This window comes from Zootoca vivipara, chromosome 3 (assembly GCF_963506605.1).
Source record: "Zootoca vivipara chromosome 3, rZooViv1.1, whole genome shotgun sequence".
Lineage (NCBI taxonomy): Eukaryota > Metazoa > Chordata > Lepidosauria > Squamata > Lacertidae > Zootoca > Zootoca vivipara.
Genome location: NC_083278.1, coordinates 65821473 through 65837617, shown reverse-complemented (window position 1 = coordinate 65837617; position 16145 = coordinate 65821473). Strand labels below are relative to the sequence as shown.

General features: G+C 40.6%; 1 protein-coding gene across 1 annotated transcript in view; it reads left to right on the top strand.

Annotated features, from left to right (window-relative positions):
• The first annotated feature begins 4018 nt into the window (after positions 1–4018).
• The window catches only part of NOX3 (NADPH oxidase 3), a 29746-nt gene continuing 17619 nt past the window's right edge, over positions 4019–16145 (top strand). Inside the window, exons 1-7 of the mRNA XM_035110657.2 lie at positions 4019–4136; positions 4401–4496; positions 5259–5369; positions 6721–6805; positions 12410–12555; positions 13438–13616; positions 14227–14356. Coding sequence (XP_034966548.1) covers positions 4092–4136; positions 4401–4496; positions 5259–5369; positions 6721–6805; positions 12410–12555; positions 13438–13616; positions 14227–14356 — 792 coding nt within the window. The 5' untranslated portion in view covers positions 4019–4091. The remainder of the gene's footprint in view (positions 4137–4400; positions 4497–5258; positions 5370–6720; positions 6806–12409; positions 12556–13437; positions 13617–14226; positions 14357–16145) is intronic.

Below are 16145 nucleotides of genomic sequence, written 5' to 3'. Positions count from 1 at the left end.
AAAAGCATACCAGTATTTAAAACACTTTCAAAAGCTGCACCTGTAACACATCTGTGATTGTCTGACCAAAAACATGCCCTCAATGTTAAGGCTTCATACCTACAAGGGCATACACATCTGGTTAACCTTTATCATCTCTAGGTTAGTCTTAATGTAGCCAACATGTGTGTTATATAAAGTGACACTCATCTAGATGCTTGTAATGTAAAAGGTAAAGGGACCCCTGACCTTACTAGCCAAGGGAGCCGGCGTACAGCTTCCGGGTCATGTGATCAGCATGACAAAGCCGCTTCTGGTGAACCAGAGCAGCACACGGAAATGCCATTTACCTTCCTGCCAGAGCGGTACCTATTTATCTACTTGCACTTTGACGTGCTTTCAAGCTGCTAGGTTGGCAGGAGCTGGGACCGAGCAGCGGGAGCTCACCCGGTCGCGGGGATTCAAACCGCCAGCCTTCTGATTGGCAAGCGCTAGGCTCTGTGGTTTAACCCACAGTGCCACTTGCTTCCCACTGTACAGGATAAAAACCCGAAGTGCATCATCATGAGCTCTTAAGAGCCAGAAGAGATGCAAAAAGGAAAGGTAGCCATGCTGGTTCGTAAGAAGAAGGAAAAGCCCAAAGTTGGTAATCACTTTATAAGGACCAACTAAAAAGCTAAAGGCTTTGTACATGTGGAACATACACTACAGATATGCCGGCACAGAAGAAAAAGAAGGTGTTGGTGGCACCTCCAGCAATAACAACAGCTGAATTGGAGCCAGGCAAAGAATGGAAGGAGGACTACTTAACAGTTGAAGGATGCATAGACTGGGGTAAGCATAAAGATCCATATTCCACATATTCCCTTAGCAGTCAGATGTCAGATGTGCTTCTCTCTCTCTCTCTCTCTCTCTCTCTCTCTCACTCACTCACTCACTCACTCACACACTTCCATGGATTCTGATGCTTGTACCAAGTCTTAGTGACTGTCCACTCACCAACTCTCTCTAAACCCTGTTTAGGGTTTTGCCTGTTCAACCCAACCTCTCTTTCTCTAGAGATTAGCACCCTCCTGTTTACTTTGGAAACCCCTGGTACCACTTGTCATGCTAATAAGATAGATTTGGGTTGGTTTTTTTTAAATGAATTATTCATGGTAAAGTGCAATTAATTCACTCTGTTTCCCTCCCTGCCATTCCTTGGGGAATATTAAGGCTCCCTGCACGTTTTAATGGCTCCTTTCAATCTTCTAGTAACTCATTTTGAACAGAATGAGAAACATTTTGTATCCACCTGTTGCACTGCAACATATTTTTTTAAACCCTTCAAGTGCATTTTTCCTAAAGCACTAAAAGCCTCAGGCAAGCCTAAAGCTTATAGCTCTGGAGGAGGAGAGAAGAACAGAAAGAATTACCAGGTTTCCCCCTTCTTTTCAAATAACGCTGTCTGAGGCACTATGCACACTTTAATTTGGTTTAATCAAAATGAGTAGGACGTCAGCTGATCCACACGTGGGGGTGGGGGAGAAATTTGATTCCTTTTGCATTTAAAGGTGAACCTGCCTAATTTTCAGTCTCTGGCACACTTCGCAAAGCAGCCATCCTTTGAAATTTGCAGTCCTCTGGATTTTGCAGTGCACTTCTCGAGCCAAGCAATATGTATAGAACTTCCTGTGCTGGGGCAAAGTGTGCCTACAAATGCATGTATTACTGAAAATAAGGCTCATAATTGCATTCCATTGGGCCAAACTGCATATAAAAATGCACACAGCAGGAGAAATCCAACTGACATTAGGATGGATTTTCACAAGGTCTTGTTTGCATTTTAAATTGGACCGCTCTGTATATTCTCTGTACATACACAGTATCCTCTGCTTACACTTGGTGTGTTACCTTTGGGCAGTTGCTTATATCAGATAAAAAGGGGGTAAGTATCTCTTGCTGATATCAGTGGCAAGGTCACAAAGTATACCATCACTTCATTCATCTTTCACAATGGATATTAATTCATTCCATGTAAGAAAATGTACTCTACTATCTGCTGGATAATAATTTAAAGAAGCACTATCAGTTCATGCACTAGCACTGGCTTCTTTAAAAAACGAGCATCTGGATCTGATGCACTTCAAAGCAGAATGCTACGCAGAACTAGTCTTCTTTGAAGTACAGCTACAAGCACAGACAAGTTTAGGAACCCAAATCAGTTTCTGAATCTGCTGTACTTGGAAAAATCCCAGTCAGATGTCTTAAAAAAATAATACTCATTTTAGAAAATTGGTGTCTGAATCAGCTGTACTTCAAAGCAGAATGTCTCATACAGCTCCCCCCCCCTTTGAAGTATGACTAATTCAGATGCAGACTTACTTTCTTCTTCTTTTTTAGGGTGAGGGAGCCGAAATTGGCATTCACCTTAGTCATGCTCTGGTCATTCTTTGCTGCTTTGTCATTTTCTTTCTTCTTCAGCCAGTGTGAGAAAGGTGTAGTGTCTGCCATGCTGTAATAATAACCTCAATAATTTAGAACCACAGAATCATATTATTGTAGTTCTGTAAGGACCCCTGAGGCCCCTGCCCCTGCAATGCAGGTATCTCAACTAAAGTATCCATGACAGATGGTCATCCAACCTCTGCTTGAAAATCTCTAAGGAAGGAGGGTCCACCACCATTGAAGGGAGTCTGTTCCACTGTCAAACAGCTCCTAACTGTCAGAAAGTTCTTCCTGATGTTTAGTCAGGAATCTTCTTTCCTCCTGGCATTTAGTACAAGAATCTTCTTTCTTGTAACTTGAATCCATTTGGTTTGGGTTCTACCCTCCAGAGCAGGAGAAAACAAACATGCTCCATCCTCCACATGACAGCCCTTTAGAAATTTGAAGATTGCTATCATATATCCTCTCAGTTCCTTCTTTTCCGTGCTAAACAAACCCAGCTCCTTCAACTATTCCTCATAAGGCTTGGTTTCCAGACCCCTCATCATCTTGGTCACCCTCCTCTACACTTGTCAATATCCTTCTTAAACTGTGGATTAAATTTGTTTATTATAAATTTATTTATTTATATGCTACCATCCATCTGCATGGTGCTTTTCAAAAAACAGATCTGATGGGTCCTTGCTTCCAAGAGCCATATCATCTTAAAAGGCACAGAGGAAGTGGGTGGAGGAAAGGGTAAACAGGTGAAGAATATATTCTATTATACTTTGGCTTAGTTACAATAGGGTGTTGCACCTAGGGGGATATTCCAAAGGCTTCCTGGGAAAGGTGAGTTCTGAAGAGGAAATAAATGAGAGCAGTTGGACAGAGACATTCTTGGAGAAAGCTCCAGGCATAAGGGACAGTGAGGGGGAATGAGCAAAAGATCTTTGGATGGTTGAGCTGGGATGCATCAGGTTATTAGAGCAGAAAAATAGCGGAATGGGGCCATGTCATGGAGGGTTTTGAAGGTAAGTAAAATTAGTTTATGTGGAATCTGGCTGGAGCTATGAGAAATTCTAGACTGCAGGTGGAAGCTCTGCACAGCACCCATTGGATATTTTCCATATATAATATACACACATGGATACGGTAAATATTGCATTACTGTTGGGAAAGAGCCACATCTTGGTGGTAGAGTAGAACACCTGTTTGGCATGCAGAATGTCCCAGGTTGAATCCCCCTGCATTTCTGGTAGGACTGGGAAAAGTTTCCTATCTAAAACCCTGGAGAAGACACTGCCAGTCAGTGTAGACAATGTTGAACTAGACAGACCAGCTTCAATTTATAACACAGCTTCCTAATCTCCAGTGTTTGTAAGGGGTGGGTGGGTGCGGGAAATCTAGGGTGTATTTGAAACCTGTTGTTTGAAACTGGGTTTGTGGGGGCTGGGATTCACTGATTCTAATAAACCTTTCATTTATTCCAAAATAATTTGGACAGAAACTGCCTATTAGATTAGTTTCTCACATCACAAACTATGTCCCCCTTGGAGATCGACATCTGGTAGGAAGTCCTTAATTAGAATATTCCTAGGCTGCTGCTCCAGAGAGCTGATTATGCAGCAAGAGGAAGATACAGAGAATTCAATTTGTATTACAAGGGAGTGAATTGTTGCTAGCACAGAACAGAGACAATCAAGATGGTGTATTGGATTTTGAATGAAAGCTTGTCAGTTCTGTTATTTGTAAGTATCTATTTCATAATCAAGCTGCTGATTCTGATTCATTTTCTGATATTTCAAAGGAACTCTCCACTTTCCCCTAAATGTTTCATTTTTATCATTCACACAACTGATGCTCAAAAGTTTCATTCTGCTTAGAATTGGGTTCTTTTGACAAATGCAACACAATTGTGAGAATTCTTAATTATACAATGCATTAGAAAAGAAAAAGAGAAAAAGAACATAGTAATTGTAATTGATCATCAATATGTTTTCTATTTACTGTAGTTATTGTGGTTGGGAATGAACTTATACCTGTTTATTGACACATTCAACTGGTATGAAGAGGAGGATGCCTATCTTTATACTCGGGTTATGTTGGGTGTAAGTAAAAGTTTGTTAAATGCCCCTTTAACCAGGCTTTCTCTTAGATGTGCTTCTGCATTGTTATATACCCCAAAGTCTCACTGATCTGCATGCCATTCTGCTTTGTGTTTCCCCCCCTGTTTTTTGTAACCAAATTCCCCATAATTTTAAAACCAGCCTAACTGGTTGCTTTTTTAAAAAAAATCCCACTGGATTTGTTTTAGTTTTGCAATTTAGGAGTATACTGCATCCATATCTCATTCATTTTTGTCAGTCATAAACTGGATTAGAAAAAGAACTTATCCATTGTTTCTTGAATCATGTGTCTAAAGTAATGCACCCCTTACCCAAGCAGAACCACTTACTGCAGGGACAACATAATATTTCTGACTACCTAACATGGTATGATTTGTGACATTATACTACTACAGCCTTCCCGATCCGATGCTTTTCAGCTACTTTGTGACTACAACCTCCATCACTCTTGGCCATTGGCCATTATGACTGGGCTGATAGGAATTGTAGTCCAATGATGTCTGGGAGGCACAAGGACCAAAACGTTAAAAGTCTTGTTGCAGCATTAAAATTCCAAATCTTGCCTTCATCCATTTCACACACACAGCAGGTCGCTTCACCCTGCTGTATGGCAGAATTGCCCTCCCTGGCTGTAAAGCTGTGAAACATAATCAAATGGTAATTTGTCAGCTTTGGGGGACTAAAACATTTCTTGTATTTTTAATCATTTCATATGTGTAACACCTTTTGTCATTTTGTGTCTAGTCCACGCTTGCCTGGGCAAGAGCTTCTGCCACCTGCCTCAACTTTAACTGCCTGCTAATCCTCTTACCAGTTAGTAGAAACCTGGTTTCATTCTTAAGGGGAACAAGTTTCGTAAGTACTTTTTTCCCTATTGCACAAGTATTACCTTTTAAACGAACATTGAAAAGGTTCACTGATAATGTTCTAGTTTCAAACCTGTGTGCTTATAAATGCACATTTAAAAGAAACTGATAAACTGTAGCATTTGACTGCTAGTGGATTTAGGAGTGTATTTTTCCATAGACTCATCACAGTGTTGCAAATATAGCTATAATATTTCAATAATAATAATGATAATAATAATAATTTTATTATTTATATCTCGCCCATCTGGCTGGGTTTCCCCAGCCACTCAGGGCGGCTTCCAACAGAATATTAAAATACAATAGTCCACCAAACATTAAAAACTTCCCTAAACAGGGCTGCCTTCAGATGTCTCCTAAAAGACTGGTAGTTGTTTTTCTCTTTGACATCTGGTGGGAGGGCGTTCCACAGGGCGGGTGCCACTACCCAGAAGGCCCTCTGCCTGGTTCCCTGTAACTTGGCTTCTCACAGTGAGGGAACCGCCAGAAGGCCCTTGGCGCTGGACCTCAGTGGGGGTGGAGATGCTCCTTCAGATATACTGGACCGAGGCCGTTTAGGGCTTTAAAGGTCATTCATTCATTTTATTTGGGCACTTCACAGCATAAAAATACAAGATGAAAACAGAAAATACATAATAAAAACAAAAACAAAAGTTTATCATTCCTGGATTGAGCCTAGGTGACTTAGACTCATTCACTCTCTCTTCCTTTCTCTTCAGCTAATATAGCTGCAGGGAGGACATTGGAAGCTTTTGCTACTATTTTTTATTTTATTTTTACCACCAGTTGTTTAGCATTCAAATAGGACAAGCTTCAAATAGCTTTAACTATGGTTTACTTAAAGGAGCCTACTTCAGTTATTGGTTAACTTGAGTTTTGCATCTCGAAATTCTCCAGCCTAATTTTGAGCAAGGAAATGAGGGGGACCATGCCATTCATCTTCTCCAAGGTGTGCAGAAACTCTGTAACAGTTTTTCTGGAGTGTAGCTCACCATTATCCATGACAGCCACACCACCTCCTTTTTCCCTAAGGGTTTTCAATCATTCTTGTAATGATAAACCATAGTTTTTTATTGTAGGAGTGAGCATAGGTGAATCTTGGAATCGCCTCTCACCTTTTGGACAAAGTTGTTGAGCTTTGTTTTATGGGTTGTTGTATGTCCAGATTTTCCCGGACATTAAAGTGAACATTAAAGTGAACATTGCTTCCTGCTGCAGTATTCCAGCTATGTTCAGTAAATTCTGGACTAGATAAACTATACTTTATAATTATGTTTGTATGCAATTTCAAGTTCATAAAAATGATTTAAGATGCGTATCTTTCCCCCCTTTTCATCAAGTGTTGTGGAGGAGTCCTGAGGAGACAACTTGACAAAAGTGTCACATTTCACAAGACTATTGCATATGGAGTAGCTGTGAATGCAAGTAAAAATTTTTTTAACTTAATGCTTACAATGTTGGCTTCCTTGTTTTGTCTGGATTGATATGAATTTGGAGTGCTAATCATGCAGTCTTAATGCAGGGAGATCCAATGTGGAACTGGCCTATGTGGGGACACTGAGGGCAGGGAGGGCTTATATGTGTGGCCTGGCCCTGCTTTTAGTCACACATTTTCAACCAAATGCCTGAATATTTGGAATTCAGGTGTGAGCAAACAAAATAAAAAATATATTGGCGGGTGGGAATCTCTGAAGAACTCAACTTTCTACCCTTGGTATCCAGAGACACTCTCAGTGTTCTCAAATATATGTCTCCTCAGAATCTATTGTTTTCAATGAAACTTACTCCCAAGTAAGAGTACATTTTCCCTTTTCCCTGATAGCAACACCTTCTGCTGTGATGGAGACCAGTTCTGTTATTTCGGGGCTGGCTTGCTGAGGGAATGGATAAATGCAGTTTTTTTGGGGGGGAAAGGTATCATTTATGGTACCCCCTAATATTGATTTGCAATTCTTACATATTTTAGTAGCAGGTGAGATTCAGTTTCCTTTATTTCTATCTAGTCATCAGTTCATTACAAAACAAAGGTTTAACAGAATGAAAGTAACGCAAGGTAACATTGACTGAAGTTTAACTTAGATCCACCGAAACCCTACAGCATAGACAAGCTTCAAATGTCAACTAAGGCTTACTCAGAGTAGACCCACTGAAAGTAATGATCGTGACTCAGTTAGGTCCATTCTCTTCAATGGGTCTGCGCTTAGTAAAACTTAGTTGAATGCTACGCTGATTTTTCCTGGCATAGCACTACCCTGCCCCTTTAAAAAGAAAGAAAGAAAATGGCCCTTTTTAAACAAATATCAAAATGCAATATTAAATTGAAATAAAAATGAGATGAAACAAAATGAATCCATGCAAATCCAAATACAATTATGTAAAACCTAAATGGATAAAAGCATAAAACAAGACTTAAAATTCTGAATCTTCCCTGGCAGGAGACAGCATTCTCTCAAGAAAATTCTCCTCTCATTAGTTACTACAAAATGTGCAGTCTTCACAGGAGGCTCGAGCATTTGCTATTCTCCAAACCATTCCAGTTTTCTACAAAGTTTTCTGCAGCTTTCTTTACTACATGGAAGGAGCAACACAGATCCTTTGTTATGCAAAATGTATGCCTTTAACCATTTAATTGCTGGGTCACAGGGCTTACCCCAGGAGTTGGCAACCTAAGGCCCAATCGACTTCTCAATCTGGCCCACGGATGCTCCGGGAATCAGTGTGTTTTTACATGAGTAGAATGTGTCCTTTTATTTAGAATGCATCTCTGGGTTATTTGTGGGGCCTGCCTGGTGTTTTTACATGAGTAGAATGTGTGCTTTTATTTCAAATGCATCTCTGGGTTATTTGTGGGGCATAGGAATTCATTCATTTTTTTTTTCTTTTCAAAATATAGTCTGGCCCACCACATGGCCTGTGGGACGGTGGACTGGCCCACAGCTGGAAAAGGTTGCTGACCCCTGGCTTACCCTTTTAAACAGGAGGATCTTACGGATAGGAGTGCCAAAGACCAAACACACCCCTATATGCTGCAATCAATTATTTAGTCAATAACTGTCCGCTGGCTGGATTTAGAAGGCGATTGGGCCAGATCTGGCCCCCAGGCCTTAGTTTGCCTACCCATGGTCTAAACATTATCCCTATCCATTCATATTTACTCAAGCAGACCTCCTCAAATGGCCAATCTGAGCAGAGCTGCTGAAGAGGTCAGAGTCTGGCTGATGCACTCCGACCTCTGGACTTGTCCTCTTGATCTCCAACATCCTAGGTGCACAAGTCCTTGCTTTATACTTTCCAGTTTTCGTCAAGCATGACGAAAGTTAAGAGTGAGTAGCATTTGAGCTCATTTGATCTGGGGTCATCAGGGTAGTTTCCCAGACCTTCGTATGTTGTGCCATCATATGCTGTTTTTCAGACAGACAGGTTCCCACTCCCTGATCTTTTGAACTTTCAGGAGTCCTAAGACAATCAGAACGCAGCCTTCTTCCTGATCTTTTAACCTTAGGTCTCACATATTGGAAATAGCCATAGATTTTCAAATTTTTACTTGCTTTTAGCTGTTCGTGGTGTGCATTTTTGGCTTTCCTTCCTCCAGCAGATGTTCCCAAATGTCCTCCATAGTTCCCACCACCAATTCGGCACTCAGATCTATTCTTTATCATCAGCCATTGAATAAATAAACATTCTCCCATACATTCACTAAACACCCCCCCCCATTTTTTAAGACATATATTACATTCTTTGATATACAGGCAACTCCCTGCTTGCACACATTCATCTCACATACAACCGTGTATATGTGTGGTGTTGGGAAATAAATAATTCAATTTAAACTGCAAAAAAGGCGTGAAACAGGCAAAAACAGCCCCCAAAGAGCACAAAAACTGCAAAAATGGTGTGAAAAGAGTGTTGGGGGGAGACTAGGAAGTGCTGCTGGTTTTTAAAAGAATTTTTCATGAGGTTCCAGAGGTTTAGAGGGTGTTTACAGGCTTTTTAGATGCTGTTCCCCACTATACATGATTTCACGTTATGTGCGGTACCTGCGATTGTAACCCTCGTGTAAGTGTGAAGTCACCTGTACCCAACCATCAACTTAGATTCATTCCTTCTGCATACAATGCAGATCCAATGCAAAAGGGATGAGTCTAAATAAAAGGACCAGCGGCTCAAGAGTTCTGCCCAACAGCTGTTGATACTCCCTTGCCTTCAAGAAGGACTGTGGAAGGGCTCCAAGATGGCACACTTCCCACCAGGATCAGTCAGCTGGATTTTTGTTCTGCTCAAAACCTCAAAAGAGCATGGAATGCAGAACACATTGCAGTGCTGTGTGAAGATATCTTTCTCTATCAGCCCAGCAACATACCAGTTTTCTTTCATCATAAGAATGGATTCCTGAAGAATGCACAATTTTCCCTTTTAATTAACAAGTCATTCCAGGAATAGAATTGGATTAATTGATCTTGTTTTAGTTTCCTCAAGGTAGCAAACTAAAGGTGCATTAACTCCCAATACAAATAGCAGCTTCAGGACAGAGATTTTCCTCCCAGCTGATATGGGCTTGACTGGGTCTGAAAAGAGCTACTTTGGCACACATTGGGCTTCTTCCACAAAGATGGGGAAACTACCCAGTCATGTTTCTCATTCCTATGGAGGAAAACGCTACACATGTAGATGGGGCTCCCTTTAAACCTGGCATCCCCAAACTGCGGCCCTCCAGATGTTTTGGACTACAACTCCCATGATCCCTAGCTAACAGGACCAGTGGTCAGAGAAGATGGGAATTGTAGTCCAAAACATTTGGAGGGCCGAAGTTTGGGGATGCCTGCTTTAGACAGAGCTGCTTATGTGATGCATGGGAAACATTGTTGTTGAGAAGTTGGGATTTCCCCCTAGTTTTTACACACATTTCTTGTCCACAGATACTGCTCAGGGCTTCTGCCTTGGTAGGAATGGAACAGGGATTTTTATCTAACTATGTATGTATGCATGCATTTATGATAAGACATGAAAGCTATTAATGGACTAGGAAGAATTTGCAGGATGGTGGGGATCACAGTATAGGAGAGGTGTAAATAATGGGAGGCATTGGCAATCTATGCAGGTTAAGACTGATGGTTGTTAAATTCTGAGCACGGTAACTGAAATTAATAAATGTGAGAGTAAGAGATGCTTCTAAATGTTTAAGATAGTTTTAAACATTTTAAAAAATATGTTTTTGTATTATTTTAAATTGTACTATTTTAACATTTTGATGAATAGAAAAGAATCCATATAATACAAGTCGGGAAACTGGTTGTAATGGGTATGCTTAAGTACTTAATTAAAAGGTGACTAACTTCAGTGAACTATTATCCCAGACAGGCATGCAGAAAGACAGAGAAGTGGCTTTTACTCTCTTGAATAAGTATTTGCATCAGTTCAATAAGAGCTGTATATGCTTCGCTGAGAACAAACACAGATTAGCCAAATGTATCAAGACATCTCTCTTGTTTGGCTCTTTCTCTACATGCTGAACTGATGGATAATGACCTGTAATTGCAGCTCATTTACTAACCCCCTCTCCATAAAACAATCCAGCAATGAGATAGATGGAAAATTATAGACTAGCGTGCAACAAAGTAATAATAGCACATATGAACTACTTATGTATGATCATAGACTTGGATTTATAGCCTGCTCTTCCATAGCTGCTGACGTGTGATGGGCATGTTTTGAATGTAAGAGATGCTCTATACACTACAATGGGCGTAAGCACACATTTCTCCACAGTGCAAAAAAGTGGGGGCCTATGCATCTTCCACACAAAAAGGCTTCAATGTAAACTGAACAGCACGTTGCCTACAAGGGCAGCCTCATTCATAGTAGTGGGAAAGACAATGCTGTGGGCTCATTCCTCTGCAATCCCGCAGAAGTGAATAGGACAACAACTCTGGTGTTTTGAACCTATGCGGATGAAACCAGCCCTCCTGCATGTATTCACAGAGAGAGCCAGTGTGCTGTAGTGGTTAAGAGTGGTAGACTTGTAATCTGGGGAACCGGGTCTCCGCTCCTCCACATGCAGCTGCTGGGTGACCTTGGGCTAGTCAGACTTCTTTGAAGTCTCTCAGCCCCATTCACCTCACAGAGAGAGTGTTGTGGGGATGAAGGGAAAGGAGAATGTTACCCCCTTTGAGCCTCCTTAGGGTAGTGATAAAGCGGGATATCAAACCCAAACTACTACTCTTCTTCTTCTTCTTCTTCTTCTTCTTCTTCTTCTTCTTCTTCTTCTTCTTCTTCTTCTTCTTCTTCTTCTTCTTCTTCTTTTTAAGATTAAAATAAAGTTTATTGGATTTCAAATTAAAAAGCACTCACAATCACACTAAAGAAACAATAATATAAAAATAATGGTATACTAAACAAAATCACAAATGATTTTGTGATTTTGATTTTGTGATTCTTCTTCTTCTTCCTCCTCTTCCTCTTCACCACAGGTTTTATATGATAAGGAGCACTGCAGAAAAAGTGGAAAGATAAAAATGAGAGAGGCTGAACCACCCCATGTTTGAATGTTATGTATCACATATGAACTGAAGCAGTTTTATATTATATTATTTTATAGTATAAGTATGTATTCAGGGATAATAATGTATCAACCTTTCATGGTTTATATTTTGACATTCTTTCTCTTTCTCTCTTTCTCTCTCTCTCTCTCTTTCTCTCTCTTTCTCTCTCTTTCTTTCTCTCTCTCTCTCTCTCACACACACACACGAGAGAGAGAGAGAGAGAGAGAGAGAGAGAGAGAGAGAGAGAGAGAGAGAGAGAAAATTGAATACAAAAGGTAAACCAAGCTATGTTCTCAAGCACATAACTCATTACCTGACCATTGTTGGAAAAATATTTGTCATCACCATCATCAAGGCTGCCCAGCTCTATTCTGGGAATACATGTTTAGCCATCCATTGTTTACCCAATGACTCATCCATGAAATGAGGATCTATTTGCTTCCAATATTTCATATTATGGTCCTCACTAAATATCTCTTTCTTTTCAAAGCCATTCACATCATTGCACATTTGATCAACATAGAGCGATACCATCTTAGCCAGTCCAAGCAAGCAGGAGAGTTAAACCGTAAACTGTCGGGCATTGGCAAGAGCCCTAATGAATCCTACTTGAACCCAATCAGGAACTATGACATGGTAAGTTGGCATTTTAGAGATTGGCTGGTGTTTGTCATTGGACTGCTTCCCCTACCTTGAAAATGTGTGTTCTCTCTCTCTCTCTCTCTCTCTCTCTCTCTCTCTCTCTCTCTCACACACACACACACACACACACACACACAATAGAAACAATAGAAGCAAAAAGTCTTCAAATGTTTAGTGTCTTCAAAAGTCTGCACAAGCACACTTTATTTTGAAAGAAGAATGTGGCACCACGTGTATAACTCATTATTGCCTAACACCCGCCTTTTGGAAAGTTACAGCTAGATTAATCTGCATGAGTTTCATTCTTACCCAGGCATCTCCAAACTTCGGCCCTCCAGATGTTTTGGACTACAATTCCCATCTTCCCCGACCACTGGTATTGTTAGGTAGGGATCATGGGAGCTGTAGGCCAAAACACCTGGAGGGCCACAGATTGGGGGTGCCTGTTCTTACCTTTCTGTTTCATTGAATCTTGCTCTATTTCATTCCCTCCAGTGTAGCAAAACAGCTACCTCTTAGGTCATATCATTTCCTGTAATCCTTTCACAGAAGCAAACAAATTGCAGCTAATATTATTTATACCACTTTCCAGCACAAACCTAAGTTTTAATAATCAGTGCCATTAGGTTGCATCCAATGCTAGTTCTACCCATTGAAAATAACAGACATAACTAACTTAGGCCCATTAATTTCAGTGGGTCTGCTCTGAGTAGACCCTACTACTCTAAGAGTCTACTCTTAGAAACAACCCAGTATGTCTGATTAAAAAAACTCAAATCTTTCATGTGTTTATTTTTATGCTGAAGCTACATTTATTCATTTGTCCTATAAAAACACTTTGTTATTTCTCCCCCCCCAAAAAAATAAAATAAAAAGAATACAACTGAAATACTAGCAACCACTGCTGGAATGACAGGTCTCCTGATCACTGTGTCATTAATTCTGATCATGACTTCATCTACAGAGATCATCACAAGGTCCTTCTATGAGGTGTTCTGGTATACTCATCACCTGTTTGTTGTTTTCTTCATTGGTTTGGTTATTCATGGGATGGGGTGAGTATCAGCATACATCAATATGACTTAATGTCATCATCAGAAGTCATCATTTGTGTGTTGCTTTCCTACCAGATTGTGCCCAAAGTTACATCACCCATATTATAAATTTATGCAAGGTGGCTAGCGGATCACTTGGAGGGCAGCATAGAAACAGCCTCAGAGGCCAACACTCCTGCTTCCTGCTGTAACCTGCCCACAAATTTCCCCAGCCTGCTGCCATCAGGAATGACTGATACAGTGGGGTAGTACTACACTGCCACTTCCCAGAATGAAGCAGGGCAAGAGTGAAGCTGAGGCTGCCTGGTTTGCTGGGGGAAGCACTGGATTGGCTGCACTAGTGTGCCTGAACAGCCCTGACCTCATTGCTGCCCAGCTTTTCCCCAGAACATTGTCTAAGCAAGCAGCAAAGATCCCACTGTTGGCACTGCCCCATTGTGATGGACACTGCTGACCACCACTGTGTTATTCCATGTGTGCTAAAAGAAAGGCTCGTGAGATTTTTAATTCACAGAGCGACTTTTTCGTGGCAATGCAAGTGAAAAGGAAATGTCAAAGACCATTTTTTTATTCAGCTCTAGCTTTATAATGCTTTTCTTTTTCTGTTTAGTCAGCTCATCCGTGGCCAGACCCCTCAGAGTTTGTTGCTGCACAATGTCACTTACTGCAAAGAACATTATTTGGAGTGGGAAACATCAGGTCAATGTCCTTTGCCACAGTTCTCTGGCAATGACCCTGTGGTAAGAATGACTCTTGCTTCTTGCCTCATTCTACCGTGTTTCTCATATTATAAGACACGTCTTATATTTATTTTTTCCTCAAAAAAACACACTATGGCTTATTTTCAAGGGATGTCTTATTTTTTTCCTCCTCCTCCTGCTGCGGCCAGCATTGCTGCTGCTCCTATCACTATGTCTTATTTTCGGGGTATGGCTTATATTCCTTGAATGCTTAAAAATCCTGCTATGGCTTATTTTATGGGGATGCCTTAAAATATGAGAAACAGGGTAGGCCCTTTCGGATGTCCTGCTGTTCAGTCAGATTCTTTTTTTTAAGTGATATTGTTACTTTGCTGTTTCTTAGAGGGTGATTGCACTTCTTCCAATCCACTCAAAGGAGGGAATTGCTCAGAATCTGAGTTTTCCGAACTTGGGTCTCTAGTTGTTTTGGGACTACAACTCCCATCATCCCTAGCTACCAGGACCAGTTGTCAGGGATGATGGGAACTGTAGTCCAAAAGCAGCTGAAGATCTCTAAGTTTGGGAAAACCTGGTTCAGATTGAGAAATGTTCCGTGTCTTATGCTCCCTCATTCCACCAAGCAGTAAATGTTGGAGTTATGAACATGCACCCAAATTATTGATACCCCTTTCACTGTTGGTTGTTGTTGTTGTTGTTGTTTTGCATATAACATGTGATATTATATAATTCTGACCCTGTGGGAGATTAGGAGAACAGACAGCAGGAACTACTTGGTTTACTGAGTCAGTCTGAGCTGTCCATCATTTTAGAGACTGCATTGACAGGCCTCCTGTCAGAAAAAAAGTGGGGAAATGCCATGAAAATTGCTCAAACCACCACCACCTTGCCACATATAAAAGTGAGAAACTGCACAAAGCACCTTCCACACAATGAAAATATTGTGGAACTATTTAAGATATTTCAGAATAAGTCAGCTATAGGGCTACACAAAACACATCTGGAAGAGCCCCAAGAGTGTTGCTCTGTTTACAAGGCTGTAGAAAAACAAGAGTGCCTCCTGTATAAAATGAATCACAGTGGCACCTGTTTAAAAATCCCAATTAATTTGCTTGACCGTCTTTGCCAATAATGCCTTCCAAGCTGTTAGATGATTTCATTATGTGTCATATTGTGCCTATAATGCTCTGATTAGAATAAGGTTGCCATCCTGACCACCCAGTGCAAAGAACAATATTTTATGTCGAGGCTTTAAAAAAAAATACAAAATGAGAAAACAATAGTAAGCTGTCTAAGAGTTTGAAATCTTGTTCAAAAACAAACTCTCCAAAGAATGCAAATCCACAGGGGGTAATTAAGTAACCATCATGTGCATGCTTGTCACATGCCTGAGTGACAAAAATCTAACATTTATTAAGATATTTTTAGGCTACTATTCACAAAAGATTAGGATTGTGCAGAAAGAAAGCAGGAATAAAATTACCATGTTAAAATACAATGGGAAAAAATACATCAATAACTTAGGAGGATTGTAATGACTGACCTAGATTGGTTCCCACATAAAACTATTATTTGCTACTACCCTGCACGCATATTAATGTATCTCTAAAAACTTAGTGTCTCCATAGAAATAAATACTGTGAATAAAGACAGCAGTTGTCTTGCAATACCATGCACTGAAACTAATGCGCATAACATCCGTGAGGCACGTCTCCTTCCCTGCACACCCAAAGGAATGTACTCAAGGTTGGGGAAGGGCTGTGACAGTGGTAGGGCACCTGTTCTACATGGTTAAAGTCCCAGGGGTAACCTCCAGCATCGCTAGGTATGA